The sequence below is a fragment of the Nelumbo nucifera genome, chromosome 4, assembly GCF_055504915.1.
Source record: "Nelumbo nucifera cultivar China Antique chromosome 4, China Antique-T2T, whole genome shotgun sequence".
Classification (NCBI taxonomy): Eukaryota; Viridiplantae; Streptophyta; class Magnoliopsida; order Proteales; family Nelumbonaceae; genus Nelumbo; species Nelumbo nucifera.
Window position 1 is genome coordinate 2,858,581 of NC_142652.1, and position 13,226 is coordinate 2,871,806.

The 13,226-nt window shown below is 40.4% G+C and overlaps 2 protein-coding genes and 1 pseudogene across 4 annotated transcripts in view; all 3 read left to right on the plus strand.

Moving 5' to 3' along the window:
- The window catches only part of LOC104591851 (immunoglobulin), a 34,498-nt gene extending 31,831 nt beyond the window's left edge, over window positions 1-2,667 (plus strand). For 2 of the 3 annotated variants that reach the window (XR_016085626.1, XM_010250915.3), the window contains exon 14: window positions 2,274-2,667. The gene's annotated coding sequence lies outside the window, so the exon portion shown is untranslated. Of the gene's footprint in view, window positions 1-1,616; window positions 1,666-2,273 lie in introns of all 3 variants that reach the window. The other variant, XR_016085625.1, reaches the window with a different exon arrangement.
- Window positions 2,668-3,986: 1,319 nt separating this feature from the next.
- Window positions 3,987-4,767, plus strand: LOC104592012 (uncharacterized; annotated as a pseudogene).
- Window positions 4,768-7,969: 3,202 nt separating this feature from the next.
- On the plus strand, window positions 7,970-11,269 carry LOC104591850 (inactive leucine-rich repeat receptor-like protein kinase CORYNE). The gene is made up of 2 exons (XM_010250914.3): window positions 7,970-9,762; window positions 10,512-11,269. Exons 1-2 carry the CDS (start codon window positions 8,897-8,899, stop codon window positions 10,819-10,821), a joined length of 1,176 nt encoding a protein of 391 aa, XP_010249216.1. The 5' UTR covers window positions 7,970-8,896; the 3' UTR covers window positions 10,822-11,269.
- The last annotated feature ends 1,957 nt before the right edge of the window (window positions 11,270-13,226 follow it).

Below are 13,226 nucleotides of genomic sequence, written 5' to 3' on the forward strand. Positions count from 1 at the left end.
GAACAAAACATATTGAAGTGGACAAGCATTTTATTAGAGAAAAGCTTGTGAGCAGAGAAGTGTGCACTCCATATGTCAATTCAGAAGAACAACTTGCAGACATCTTCACCAAGGGCCTTCATCATGTGCGGCATAATAATTTGTGTGACAAGTTAGGCATGATTGACATCCATGTCCCAACTTGAGGGGGAGTGTTGGAATGTTTACTTATGTTTGTATTCTGTTGAGTTAGGGTCTGTTTGGTCTAGGTAAAGTAGTTTTTTATCTTTGTTTATGTACTCTGACTTAAGTAGGGGCATAAGGGTCTTTTCTCTTTTAATTATGGTCGCCCTATATATAATAATATAAGCTAGCGCCGCCAGCAAGTTTTAGTTGACTCCAAAACATTCTCTTCTCTTCTCCCTTCTCTTCTCCCTTCTCTCCTCTCTTTCTCTTCTCCCTTCTCTCCTCTCTTTCTCTTCTCTTCTTCTTCTTCTCCTTCTTCTTCTTTATTTCTCCTCTATTCTGTTGTTAATAGAGTTAACACCCAAACAGGTGACGTAGTCAGGTACTTCCTTCACCCGAGCTTAGTCACCTTAGCTTCAGAAGTGGGGGGGGGGGGGGGGCAAGTGATGAGAGTAAATTCGACCTCCGAACTACCGGATACGTAGCACGTTTAAGTGGACTTGCAGCCTTGCCTTCAACTCGAAACTCATCATCTTGCCGTCATCTTAGAGGATAAGAGTCACATCGGTGACATGTAAAACCACCTTGGGCTTCTTAACTCAACTTGTATGTACAAGCAATTCCAATCTCCGCGAGGAGGCCTCCCTGTCAAGATGAGCTCCTCCCTTATTAGCGAGATGAGCTTCCCTTCCAGGGGAGCTCCACATTCCAACACTTGTCCATTAGACGACCACCTGGCGGTACATGTAACAAGACCGTTGACACGTAAGGTAGCATGCCAAGTAGCCTGTCTTGGGCCGACTTCATACATTGGGAACATGGAGGACAGATCGCCATAACGTGTCATAACTAAGCACCAGGTGGCCGATACATGCAACAGGTGGCTTAATTGGTAGCCCTAATTAGGCTCCAAGTGCCCAGGTCGGGTTCCAGGTGTCTCGACCAGATACCAAATGGCCTGAATCGGGCCACAGATGTTCGAGCCGAGCACTATGTGGCCGAGCTTGGGTAACAGGTGTCTTGACAGAGCCTCAGGTGTCCTACCCGAGCTCCACCAAGGCAAAGCAAGCTCTAGGTGTCTTAAGTTACGACAAGTGTCCTACATCTGTTTGACGCGTATATACTCTAACAAGCATCCCAAATCCTATATAAGGGGTAAGTTAGCATTCAATTCATACGTATGACTCACTAAATATCCAATTACCCTTTGGATAACTCGGCATAACTGACTTGACCGTCGGAGTTACAAGCCTAGGATATCACCCTGTGCCCTCTGACCTCGTTTTCCCTCTTACAGGACATGCCCGAGCTTCTCCAGGGACTTAGGCGCTTTTTGACAGCATCAGTTGGCCGTCAATTGGCGTCGTCTGTGTGAACTAGTGACAAAAAGCCATCTCCCCAGGCAATTTTTCTCTACCGGCATGTCTCTGACCTCGTTTTCCCTCTTACAGGACACGCTCGAGCTGCTCCAGGGACTTGCGCGCTTTTTGACGGCATCAGGTAGTATTGCCTTGTTGGGATTGAAAATGCATTGGAGAGTTACGAAAGGGAGTGGAAGTGTGGAACTCTAGCTTTTGCATATAGATAATAGATTTGATGTTTGGGAGTAAGCAATACAGTGCTAGGCATTCCTGAAAATATGATGTAGTAGAATGCCAAGGAGACAACATAGATGTTTGACACAATTGCACACTGTAGGTCTTAGAGAAGAGGATAAATCTATGCTGCGTAGATGAGAATCAAGTGACCATTATGTACTAGTAATTCTTCATTTTTACTAGTTTATGTACTTTCTTGTATTAGTGTCTTTTACTCCCCCTAATTTAGGTGGCATCACATCCTTTCTCTTGCAAGGAATCACTAATATTGGGAAAATGAAAGTGTTGTTGCGTGGCCAATCAGTGGCAAAAAGATTTTCCACCCCATCATGGACTGAATCCAGATCCTAGCTACTATTTTGTTTTACTGGATTGCCATGCTGATATTAATCAACTACTTGATTCAGTGAAACACTTGGGTGAAAAGTTGGTTTGATAAGAATAAGTCAACCATTAGATTAGTTCACTGATTTAACTCTTTAGGATGGTTGACAATTTCTAGCTGTGCAGGGATATGTGGATCGACAGCAGTCATTTCGAACAGGTGCATTGGATCTTTGTCCCTAGATCGAACAATACTTGCCCTTATTTTCTTGCTAATGAACAATGTAGAATGATCAATGGTTTTTCTTCCCAAATGTTCATCAGTTGGTCTGTAATAGTTGGGCTATGCATCATAACTCAAGCGGGAGTATCACCTTTCTTTTATGAAATGATTTTGTAGTTACCCAAAAAAAGAAGATGATTTCTATAGGGGCAACCTCGATAAGCAAAAGCACCTATCGTTGTACACTTGACTTACGCATAAGGATGTCTCAGAATTGTAGGCAGTGGTTGGAGTGGTTTTCCTTTTAACATAGCTCTGAAGCTCAACTTTCGTATAATATTCAGATCATTTCTGTAAGAACTTGCCAATTCGTATTAATGTGTATTAAGTGTTAACCATCACAATTTGAAAATAATGAAAGCCCATTCGCCGTTGGTCATCATTCTCAAGAATGGATCCCACATGTTACTTCAGCAATAGGTAAGCACAAAAGACCAAAAAATAAAAATTGTAGGTCATGCTGAAGTGGCAAATTGTTTTCAAAATTTTGAAGCTTCTACCTTCCAAAATCTGAGGGTCCATTTGGTTTGTAGTTGGAATCGGAATCATAATGGTCCAATCCCATAGTTTGTTTGGTTCAGACAGGAATGAGAATGGAAATAAAAATCAGCAGGAATGAGACTTCATTTATAAGGGAGGGGCAGGAAATGACCATTCCATCAAATAGGGGGATGCCATTTCAGCAGGAATTAGAATAGGATTCTAATTCTGTCCAATCAAACAGTCAGAAACGGAATAGCCCATTTTTATTCCAATTTCAGATCCTTATTCTTGCAAACCAAATGGGGCATGAGTTTAGATCTGATGACCACAACACATTGCTGGTCACATTCACACAGCCACATATGACGAACATTGGCAAAATAAAACACAAGAAATATTCACAATGTGGCTGTATGGATTTGGCCAGCAACGTGTTGTGATCAGCAGATCCGGACTCAAAATCTGTGTCAATAGAAATTTTCTAAAATTTGAAATCAAAGACCACAATGGTAAACGCATTCTACTTTTGTGGTAGAAATTTGTTACGACTATAATGGAAAAAGCACCCTTTAATCTGTACAAGAGGAGGGTATTTGGTATCGTGGTATTTTTAAGTCACATATTTGAATTTAAACCATGATTTGTAAGAATTTCCATTATTCATACTCTTCTTTCTCAAGAAAATGAAAGAGTCCAAAGGACCAGCGTGGGGGGTGGTGTTCTCAGTTCGCCACCGTAACCACCACCATGGGCCATGCTTGACGCTCCTGATCAAGAGAGAGAAAATGAACCTTGCAGCAACGCTAGAAGTTACATTGCCCATTAAAACAAACCCACCTCAAAACAACAGGCAGAAAACAGCAACGACTACTCCATTAACGATTTGAATGTCTCAAACTCTCTCTTCCTCCGTTTCTGTTGTGTTTCCCTTGTTCTTCTTTCAGAGGCGAAGGCGCGATAACATTCCTGCAATTTAAACCTTCTCTTTTGTCTTCTTCCCTGGCGGCCCTTTAAATGCAATCCTCCCCAACATCCCCCCTCGAAGTAATCAAGTTCTGCTCTCTTTCTCTCTCTCTGAACCAAAGGCATCTCCCTCGGAAGTTTCTCTCTCTCTCTGTACAGTACCATAGAAAGCAGAAAGAAGATGGAGCCAGGTCCACCGGTAATAGCCAAGAAAAAGTGTAACATCGTACGGATAGTGTTCTTTATGCTGAGAAAAGGCATTTCGAAGCGGAAGTTAATGATGGATCTTACTTATCAAAAAAAAAAAAAAGTTAATGATGGATCTTCACCTGATGATGAAACGTGGCAAGCTTGCTGGGAAGACTCTGGGCAACCTGATGTTCCACCACTACTCCAATCTCAGTTGCCGCTCCAACGACGTACAGCTTTCGTTCGTCGCTCCCCGTGAGTACGAATTCAGCTGCAGCAATAGCTCTGCCTACCCCTTTCACTTCCCCGTCCACGTCAACAAGCGCAAGGGCCACCACCATTTCTATTATTCTCACCACCACCATCGTGATCAGGACGAGATAGATGCCGTTAATGCGGTGCAGAAGGTGTTTGAGATGTTGAACAATGACGCTGTTAGCGTGGAGGCGTCGCCGTTGGTAAACCTGCCGGGGTTCGGGAAGAGCCCCATAGTACAGGCGAGGAAGACAGCCACGTCGACAAGGCAGTTGAGGAATTTATTGAGAGGTTTTATAAGGATCTAAGGCAGCAAAAGAGGATGGCTGCTCTCGAGGCAAGATACCATGATATGTGGTCGTCCCTGGGTTAAGATACCTGTGTCAGTTGTCGGCCGGACTCCGGCTTTGAATGTAAGACAGACCTACTACCGGCAATAAATTGGAACGAGTGCTTGACCGAAAGGTTGTCAATGTTGGAAAGGATGGGCTGGTGGACATGGCTGAGGGAACGGGCTTAGCAACTCCTGTGATCATCTATTAATATTAACATAAGGTTGATAAGGAAAATTATAACAGTGAGTTAACGCAAAATACTAAATCATGGCAAAATGAAAATTCGGATAATAGATTATGGCATTATAAAGTTTGGATAGTAAATTGGCACTCGGCCTAAAATACAGGTACCTGTCGGGAATTTTTACAGAATGAATTAGAAAATATTTGTTTCAAAAAACAGTAATATTTTGAAACCAATAAAATATTATTTTTTATAACAAAAAAACAAAATTTTTAATATAAAAATTATGTGATTTATGGAACACGGTGTTGAATAATTAGATGAAAACATGTTTTTAAAACCAGATTCGAGAACATATTTTTTGCTTCAGCTTTGAAAATAGAAAATATATATGCAAATGAGAATATATTTTTTGTGTTTTTGTATTAAGAAACAATCTATTTTCAAATAAGATGATTTTGATTTGTTTTTGAAGCCTACAACAAAAAAGTATTGTGGTAATAAATTTGCCCTTTTTATAATAATAAGTTTCATCTTCAAATAATATTGAAATGTTTATGCAATAAAAATATTATGTTCACTTAACAGAAAAACAAATGCTGAATTTCATTGGTTGGAGCTGGGATCCCTACCAACGAAACATGTTCCAATACCCTTTCAACATAATCCGACATTGCATATTTCACCATATCTGAATGGGATCCATTACAAAATAGAGACTTTCCATGCATCAGATGTGCGATGTATTTGAGGAAAAAAAGTTAAAATACAAAACCTTGAAGCTTTTGATAATCATAAAAACTTTTCCTATAGTTTCATCGTAACAAATATCTCTTTGAACTTTTGAAAAACTCATAAAAGCTTCCTTCAGTCATTGATTTAGACAGAAAATGTTTATATTTACGAAATTACCCCTGAAGTATCATTTAAAGATTTCATAAAATACCATATTTGCCAAACATCTCACTCACATTTACTGTTTTTTTGTTAGAGCAAAAGAACGTAAACCCTAACACTTGCAGGGCGCCATTGCTCAGAATATTCAGCTTCTCGAAATATTCCATCTGTTTTATAGCAACTGTTCTTCACCGGTGACTATTTTTACCGGCAATTTAAAATAAGCATATAGCTTCGACTATTCTTCACCAGCGAATATTCCATCTGTTTTTTAAAGCTTCCACTCTTCTTCATCTGAATATTTCGTTTCTTCCCTAGAGTCAAGGATTCAAGTGAATCTGGAAGTCTAAACCTTTTCAAGATATTTAGCTATATGCATAAAGTGAGCGGATATGTTTTTAGAATCTTTTCTATCAGCTTCAGTGATTATTTTGCAGATATAACTGCTCTGATGAAATTAACCTTGAATATCAAATGGGTTCCATTGCTCTGTTTCAAAATTTAAGATAAATTACACTCCAGACATACACTTTTTCTTTTCATTCTTGGGAAGAAATGAAAGAAGTAGTCATTATTATTAACGTTGTGTAAATTAAGTAAAATAGTGGGAAACTAGGAACTGGGAAAACGGTTCAGCATCAACTGTTCAATACTTCAAGTACGTGCAGAAAGATACAGTCATTATTATTCTAGACTTCCAGTACCCACGTTGATCTGTATATTAAGTTATTAGCATGAGTAGCCAAAGCAAGGAGCTCTTTTTCCTCCTCATAGTTCACTTGAACAAATTGTACATCTAGGTTCATCTCTGCAAATTGACATACTTGTATAAAGGAAAAGAACAAAACTAAAGTTTGGATTTAAGCCCGTGAAACCCTTTTCTTTGATTTTGATCGAGTTTCAACTTTGAAAGAGGCAAATAAAGAAAAGAACGGCACTGGTATTTGCTTCCTTATGATGAATAATGGTAGAGATTAATCATACCTTCAGATGGAAAGCTTTGCATCCTCCACAGCCTGGAGAGAAGAAATCCACGATAACAAAGTTTATCTCTTGCTATGGATCGGGGTTTAAAGGGTTGGAAGATTAAGAGAGTCAATGTTTTTTTGGGGTTTCTCTCATCTTGAGACGACGGATTTCGAACACGGCTCCTCTTTGAGTCATCTATCTTGGGGTCGATTGGGCGTTTTGTTGAATCTTAAAACGGAGTTATTTAAGGGTAAAATTGGTATATAGAAAAAATTGATGCATCAACTTTACGTTTTCTGTCTAAATTAGTAACGGAAGAAAAGTTTTTATTGAGTTTCTATTACAATGAAACAATGGGAAAAGTCTATGATTATCAGAAAATTCGGGGAGGCTTTTGTATTTTACTCAAAGATGTGCGGTGTCACATCAAGTTTGGCTGAAGGAACGTACTTTGTCGGTAAGAGAAGTGGGAGAGCTGAATAATGTTATGGGTTTCTTATAGCGAGAATGACTGATCAGTCCCGTCAAATAGGTAATTTGCCAAATGGCAGCACCTCAGTGTGCCACGTGACCAATCCCAACCATCTATCGTTTCAAGCTTTCCTACAGTTTTACCCGTCTAATTCAAAATTGTATTTTCCCCTAATTTTTTTCACCGGGGAACCCAAAAGTTTATCATGATTGATAAATATCAATCCAAGCGAGATGCCAAGAAAAAAAAAGTTGAATTTAAAAAGTAAAAAATCTCTTAAAAAGCTCGGTAAAAGAGAGAATGGCATAAATCCGATGGTTAGAATAGACTGATAAACGATCCGGCCCCAACTCTCAAGACCAGACCACGCTCACACGCGTACGCGTCTGTCCCAGACCCGAGGGCATCAACTTTCAACAATCAACCTACTTTTTAACTCCGCGTCCCTCACGTGACGTAATGAGACGGAATGCTTCTTTTTTTTTAATAAAAGAAATAATTAAATTAAATGTACAAAAAGCTATTATTCCCAGAATAACTTTACTCATACAACCATGGAACACATAACTAAAAAGACTCTCCCCCCCGGCACAAATTCTGTGGTTCGTTTGATTTTGATCTAAATTAAAATGGATAGCCAGGATCCTTCTCCCCTCTCGCTCTGGCACCAGGTTCGACATTTCGCTTTCGGCCCCGTGATGGCGACTGAGCCGTCTATGCTCCTGCCTTGACGTGCATGTGGGCCCACTGTACGGGAAGGAAGGGCGGGAAGATGAGAGAGAAAACAGAGAAACGAAAGAAAGCGAAAACGAGAAACCACGAGCAAAATGCAAATGCTGCTTCTGCAGTTCTGCCTGAGCTGGAGCCTGGAGCTGAGAGTCTCTTCCCACCTGAAGAATGTTTTGCTTTCCCCGTTGAAATTTATTTCATCAAGAAAAGGAGAGAGGTGTTCCCTTTCTTCTGTTTTCTTGCAAAAAAAAAAAAAAAGAAAACTACCAAAGTGAGTAAAGAGAGTTCATACCCGGAGCGGAATGGAGTAGATTTGATCAATTTTCCAGGCTTTAATGGTCGGAAGAATCTGGAAGTGTCATCTATATGGTATGGATGGATAGAAAAAACGGTTTATGGTATCTCTGTCTAGTATTTGCGAGATTCTGTGTTGTTTAACGAACCTTCAGGTTTTAGTAATTTCTTCGGCTTCCCTCTCGTCTCTTTCTATACTTCTGAGTATTTTCCTTCCTTGAAAGTTGAAATGCGATTTTGGGTTGTTGAACCTACCGTGACTTTTTCTAGCAAATGAATCAATCTGTCAGAATAAAAAAAAAAAGAAATATGCAAATGCACCTTCTTCTTTTGTTTTTGGGTTCGGAATTTAGAATTTCAGGTTAAGAAGAGGTTGTCGTAATGAAAAAGCTTGGAATCGGCATGGGAAGATTTGGTTCTGATATTCCAAAAGGATTTAATTAAGCTATTCAAGTAATCTTCTGTAATGGTTTCAATTGAGTGTATTTATAGGAGTTGTCTGATTTTTTGGAAGGTGAGGAAAGACTGGTGGGCCTGGGGTTGGAGTTGGGAGGCCAGGCTGAAGCCTTTCTCGCTACAGTTTGTAGTTCAATTGGTGCAAGTTGAAATGATTGATTTACAAACGGAAGCTCTTTAACAATCCTACAACTACGATTATTTGGATGCCGTCTTGATGAATTTCTGAGCTAAGGAAGAAGTTCTCTTCGTCCTTTAGTGTGGTTCCAGCGGAGCGGTTCTCTGACGTACTCCCATCCCATGGATAAGAGAAGCTCCAAGATCTCCGTACCTTTTCTGTTTATCTCCTGCTTTTGCCATGTCATCCAATGTCGAGAAGCCATGATTGAAATTGAACACCTGGTTACAGAGCCGCCGACCCCATTTAGGGTTCCCAGTTACAGGAGTGGCCTTCGGAGGATTATTCTGGGCACCATATTGGGGTTCTTAACAGGATTTATTTGTGCCATTCTTTTTGCTTGCTTGGTCCGATTTCTCATTAGGTACTTGTACAGAACCCCAATTCTCAAAGGTCCGGTTGTCTTCTCCCCAAAAATTGCTCCAAGAACACTCCAACTGGCCCTCTCCAATGAAAACCAGTTGCTTGGGTCGAGCCCTAATGGAAGGTACTACAGAACTGTTCTTGATAACGGGCTAACCATCGCGGTCAAAAGGCTTGAACCCTTCGAAAGCCCTCCTTCTCCGGAGACTCTAAGCAAGTCCGTCAAAAGACGGATACAGCGAGAGCTAGAAGTGCTAGCCAGCCTAAGGCACCGGAATCTGATGAGCCTCCGGGCTTACGTTCGTGAATCTGATCGATTTTCTCTGGTTTATGATTACGTGCCTTATGGCAGCCTCGAAGATGCAATGAACAGAGTCCGGGAGAACCAGCTCCAGCTTGGCTGGGAAATTCGCCATCGCATTGCAGTTGGGGTGATTAAGGGACTCCACTATCTCCACTTTAGCTGCAGCCCAAGAATTCTTCACTACAGTCTCAAACCTACAAATGTGATGTTGGATGCAGAATTTGAACCGAGGCTGGCAGATTGTGGATTGGCTAAGTTTATGCCTAATTTGGGTCAAACAACATCTGGCTATACAGCTCCTGAATGTCTCCAAAGTTGCAGGTATTTTTGACAAGATACAAACTTAAATCATTTTTCTTAAATCCCTATCTTAACGCAGTTGCAGTACTTATTTATAAGGTTTCATGACTAGCATTACATTTGCAGTGATAAAAGATTTATTGCCTTTGGTTTTACTTTTACCCTTATTTTGAGAAGCTTTAAATGGGAGTTGTTTACAACGATTTGAGTTACAAATGATATGTGGTATTACATGTGCTGATTTAATGTTTTTCTGCACATTTGGCGTGGTTAAATTAAATTCAGAAGTCTTTATAGCACTTGTCAGTTGTATTAACTATTAAGGATCTGCCTACTGCCTAGTAGAAGAAAATTTTTACTGGTCTATCTGATTCGTAGTTCCGAATTTCATATCATTGGTGAAACTATAAGGAACTAATCGAATGGAATGTGGACTTGGGATTTCCCAATGGGTTTGATCTTTGCTGAAGTACAACTAATTGAGATCATCAGTGTGTACAGTACCGATGAAAATTGAGAAATGGTTAATTGATTATGGAACATATTTCATCTGTTATTCCAAATGAAAGTTCATATTTAGTGGTGTTTCAACTTTCGAGGAAAGGGGCTTTTCGGGGTTGTGGAGGCAATGCAATTTTATTGGGTTGTGGGTAGTGGAATTCATTATGAAAATTTGGTTCCTTTTGGTTCATTAGTTAATTTAGCAAATGGTCGTCGTGTTGTCTTTTTTGTCCCTAACTAAGATGCCATTGGTCCGTCCAATTTCACAGGTACACGGATAAAAGTGATGTGTTCAGTTTTGGTGTGATTCTGGGTGTTCTGCTAACTGGAAGGGACCCTATGGATCCATTCTTTGGTGAAGCAGCAAGCGGAGGAAGTTTGGGGCGCTGGCTTCGGCATTTGCAGCAAGCAGGAGAGGCACGAGAATCACTAGACAAGAGCCTTCTTGGGGAAGAAGGTGAGGAGGATGAGATGCTGATGGCAGTTAGAATTGCTGTCGTCTGCCTCTCAGATTTGCCTGCTGACCGCCCTTCAAGTGATGAGCTTGTTCCCATGCTCACACAGCTACATAGCTTTTGAAGAAAATGCATGTAAAATATATACATTTGTTCCAGGTTGTGGGTCCCCTGTAACTCTTCGCATCTGCAGAATTTGGAGGTTGGGTAATTCTAGGTATTGATCTACTAGTGGGTTCTGATCTGCATTACCCAGAAAATCTGAAGAATCCAAGGATTTATTTACCTCTCTGAAAATCCAGCTTCCAGCATTTTTACTTAAATCATGTTTCACTGCAAATACCGCAGTAGACACCACAGAAGTTGGGGATGATGCTTACATTACATGGTGTTAACAGTAAAGAAGTTTGCCGGAAGAAATTTCTTCACCCCAAACTGCAAAGTCCATGGGGATAATCATCTTCCATAAACACGATATGTTGAGATGTGCAAACATGATTATCAACGCCATTAGAAATGCAGACTTTTGCCCATCATTGTACTTAATATATATGCATTTAGCGGTTTGAGAAGAGAATCTATCTCACCCATGTGGACTAGTATGGAGTTAATACTTAGCACAAAACACCATGTCATCACTCATCATCATCCAAGCCATCATGTACTCTATGAATATGGGATTGGCTACGTGAATTCCATTATGTTTAGTGTCATATCATTATCAACTCTTAAATCATTTCTTAGGTACTTGTTGACTAACAAGTAACAAACATAAACTTAGCCAACAAGCATAGAACTTATAGAACACTACTAATAGTGTGAAATTTGGTTTGAAAGTTTACTAGTGTCAGAGATGGGTGATTTAGGCTGCATTTGGCATTTTTTATTTTAAGGTCATTTTAAGTGCAAAAAGGAGATAAGTCGTTAAAATTAGGAATGCCAAATGCAGCTTTACCACCATCGGCGACAAGAATGGATTGAGCGGCTTGAATGTTTTTATGGCTTAATTTGTTAAGAGTACAAATACAAATATATATAATATTAATATATGCAAAATAATACAAAATACAAGGTCATGTACTTTATAAATATGTACTTAGTACTCCTTCCAAACCGAGCTTATGGGGCTAAAATTTTGATTAAACTAGATTAGTTGTGTAGGGCCCACCTTGGAAAGCCAAAAGCCGTTGTGTCTTAGTGTCACGTGACTAGTTGATGAGGCCCCATGTGGTGTTTGATGGGGTCGAGTAAACCTATGAAAGAAAGCAATAACACACAATAGGCAACAAAGAAGGCACATGAATTAGTAAAAAGACATTTTATATTGCAATGGATGGCAAACACACAAGTTTGTGTCGAGGGGATCTCATGTTTAACCTTTACATGGTCTTGGCACCACTCAACTACTTATCTCCCCTCAAAGAGTAGCTTAAGCTTTTGGTGCTCTAATAGAAGGTTACATCAAAATATTGAAAAATCATACTAGTAATTACAATAATGCCATTGGCATCTCCCTCCTACAAAATACACATGTTGCCCCACTCAATACACACTTAGACAACACTCTAATGGTAAGATGCCAGTACGGTGAAGGCACTCGATGCCACGACAAGAGGTCACTTGTGATAGTCTCTCCCACTCAATTCAGCCTTCGTCCTCGAAGACTAGCTTCTACTTGTTGCCTGAGCCTGTTGTTGGTGAAGGAGGATTCTTAAGCTGCTCCACGAACTTCTTTTCTTCCAAGGCTTGGGCAAGTGCTTGGGTGATAAGTTTGAAGATGCTTAAAGTATTGGGGAAACTTATGGTTGGGTCCTAAGTTAAGTTCCTGGCTAACGGCTTGGAGGTAGGTCATACGAGGCCTAGGTGGGCTTGTCCTACTAGCTAAGGTAAGGTTGGCTGCAAAAGTTGAATTTGGATTGTAAGGGTGTTGGACAATAAAGGACGTCCCCCAAGGTTCTCTCCTCATAGGGCAGTTAAGCACGTTGGATGGAGGTCGAGTATTGGAAAGGTTCCTATCAGATGAGGGTGGCACTCTCTTCCCATGATGATAGGTATGGTTGCTGTTGGAGTTGGCCTTGGGTCTTCTGTTGAGTTTGGTAGTTGATGTCTGGCGTGCTGACAACAACTGTTGAGATGTTGAGGACGACTTGCTAGATTGTCGCTGCTTGTTAGAGTCTTGACGGGGTTTGACACTAACAATCATGGCTAGGTAAGTGAGTCTCTTCTTTGTTGCATACTTCTCACTGGTCTTGAACAGTTGCAACATTGAAACTTGCTTCTTCTTGTTGATTGTTGTAACCATGTAGGGTGACTTTTCATTGAGGATAAGTATGGTGTCGAGATGTGGGGCTGGTGTTGCCTTTGCCTATAGCATAAAGTCCATGCCTAGGACCACATCAAAATCATCCATGTGATCGACGAAAAGATCAATCTCTCCATCCCAAGTGTCGACTTGGAGTCTCACTTGACAAGCCATGCCTTCAGTGGGTCTAGCACCTGTATTGATAGCTATGAGCCAGTTTCGCTCAT

Excerpts from the sequence above, each read along its gene's own strand:
- LOC104591850 (XM_010250914.3), top strand. The coding sequence starts at position 8,897 with ATGGATAAGAGAAGCTCCAAGATCTCCGTACCTTTTCTGTTTATCTCC. Across the intron at positions 9,763-10,511 it reads GAATGTCTCCAAAGTTGCAG|GTACACGGATAAAAGTGATG; the intron begins GTATTTTTGACA and ends CCAATTTCACAG.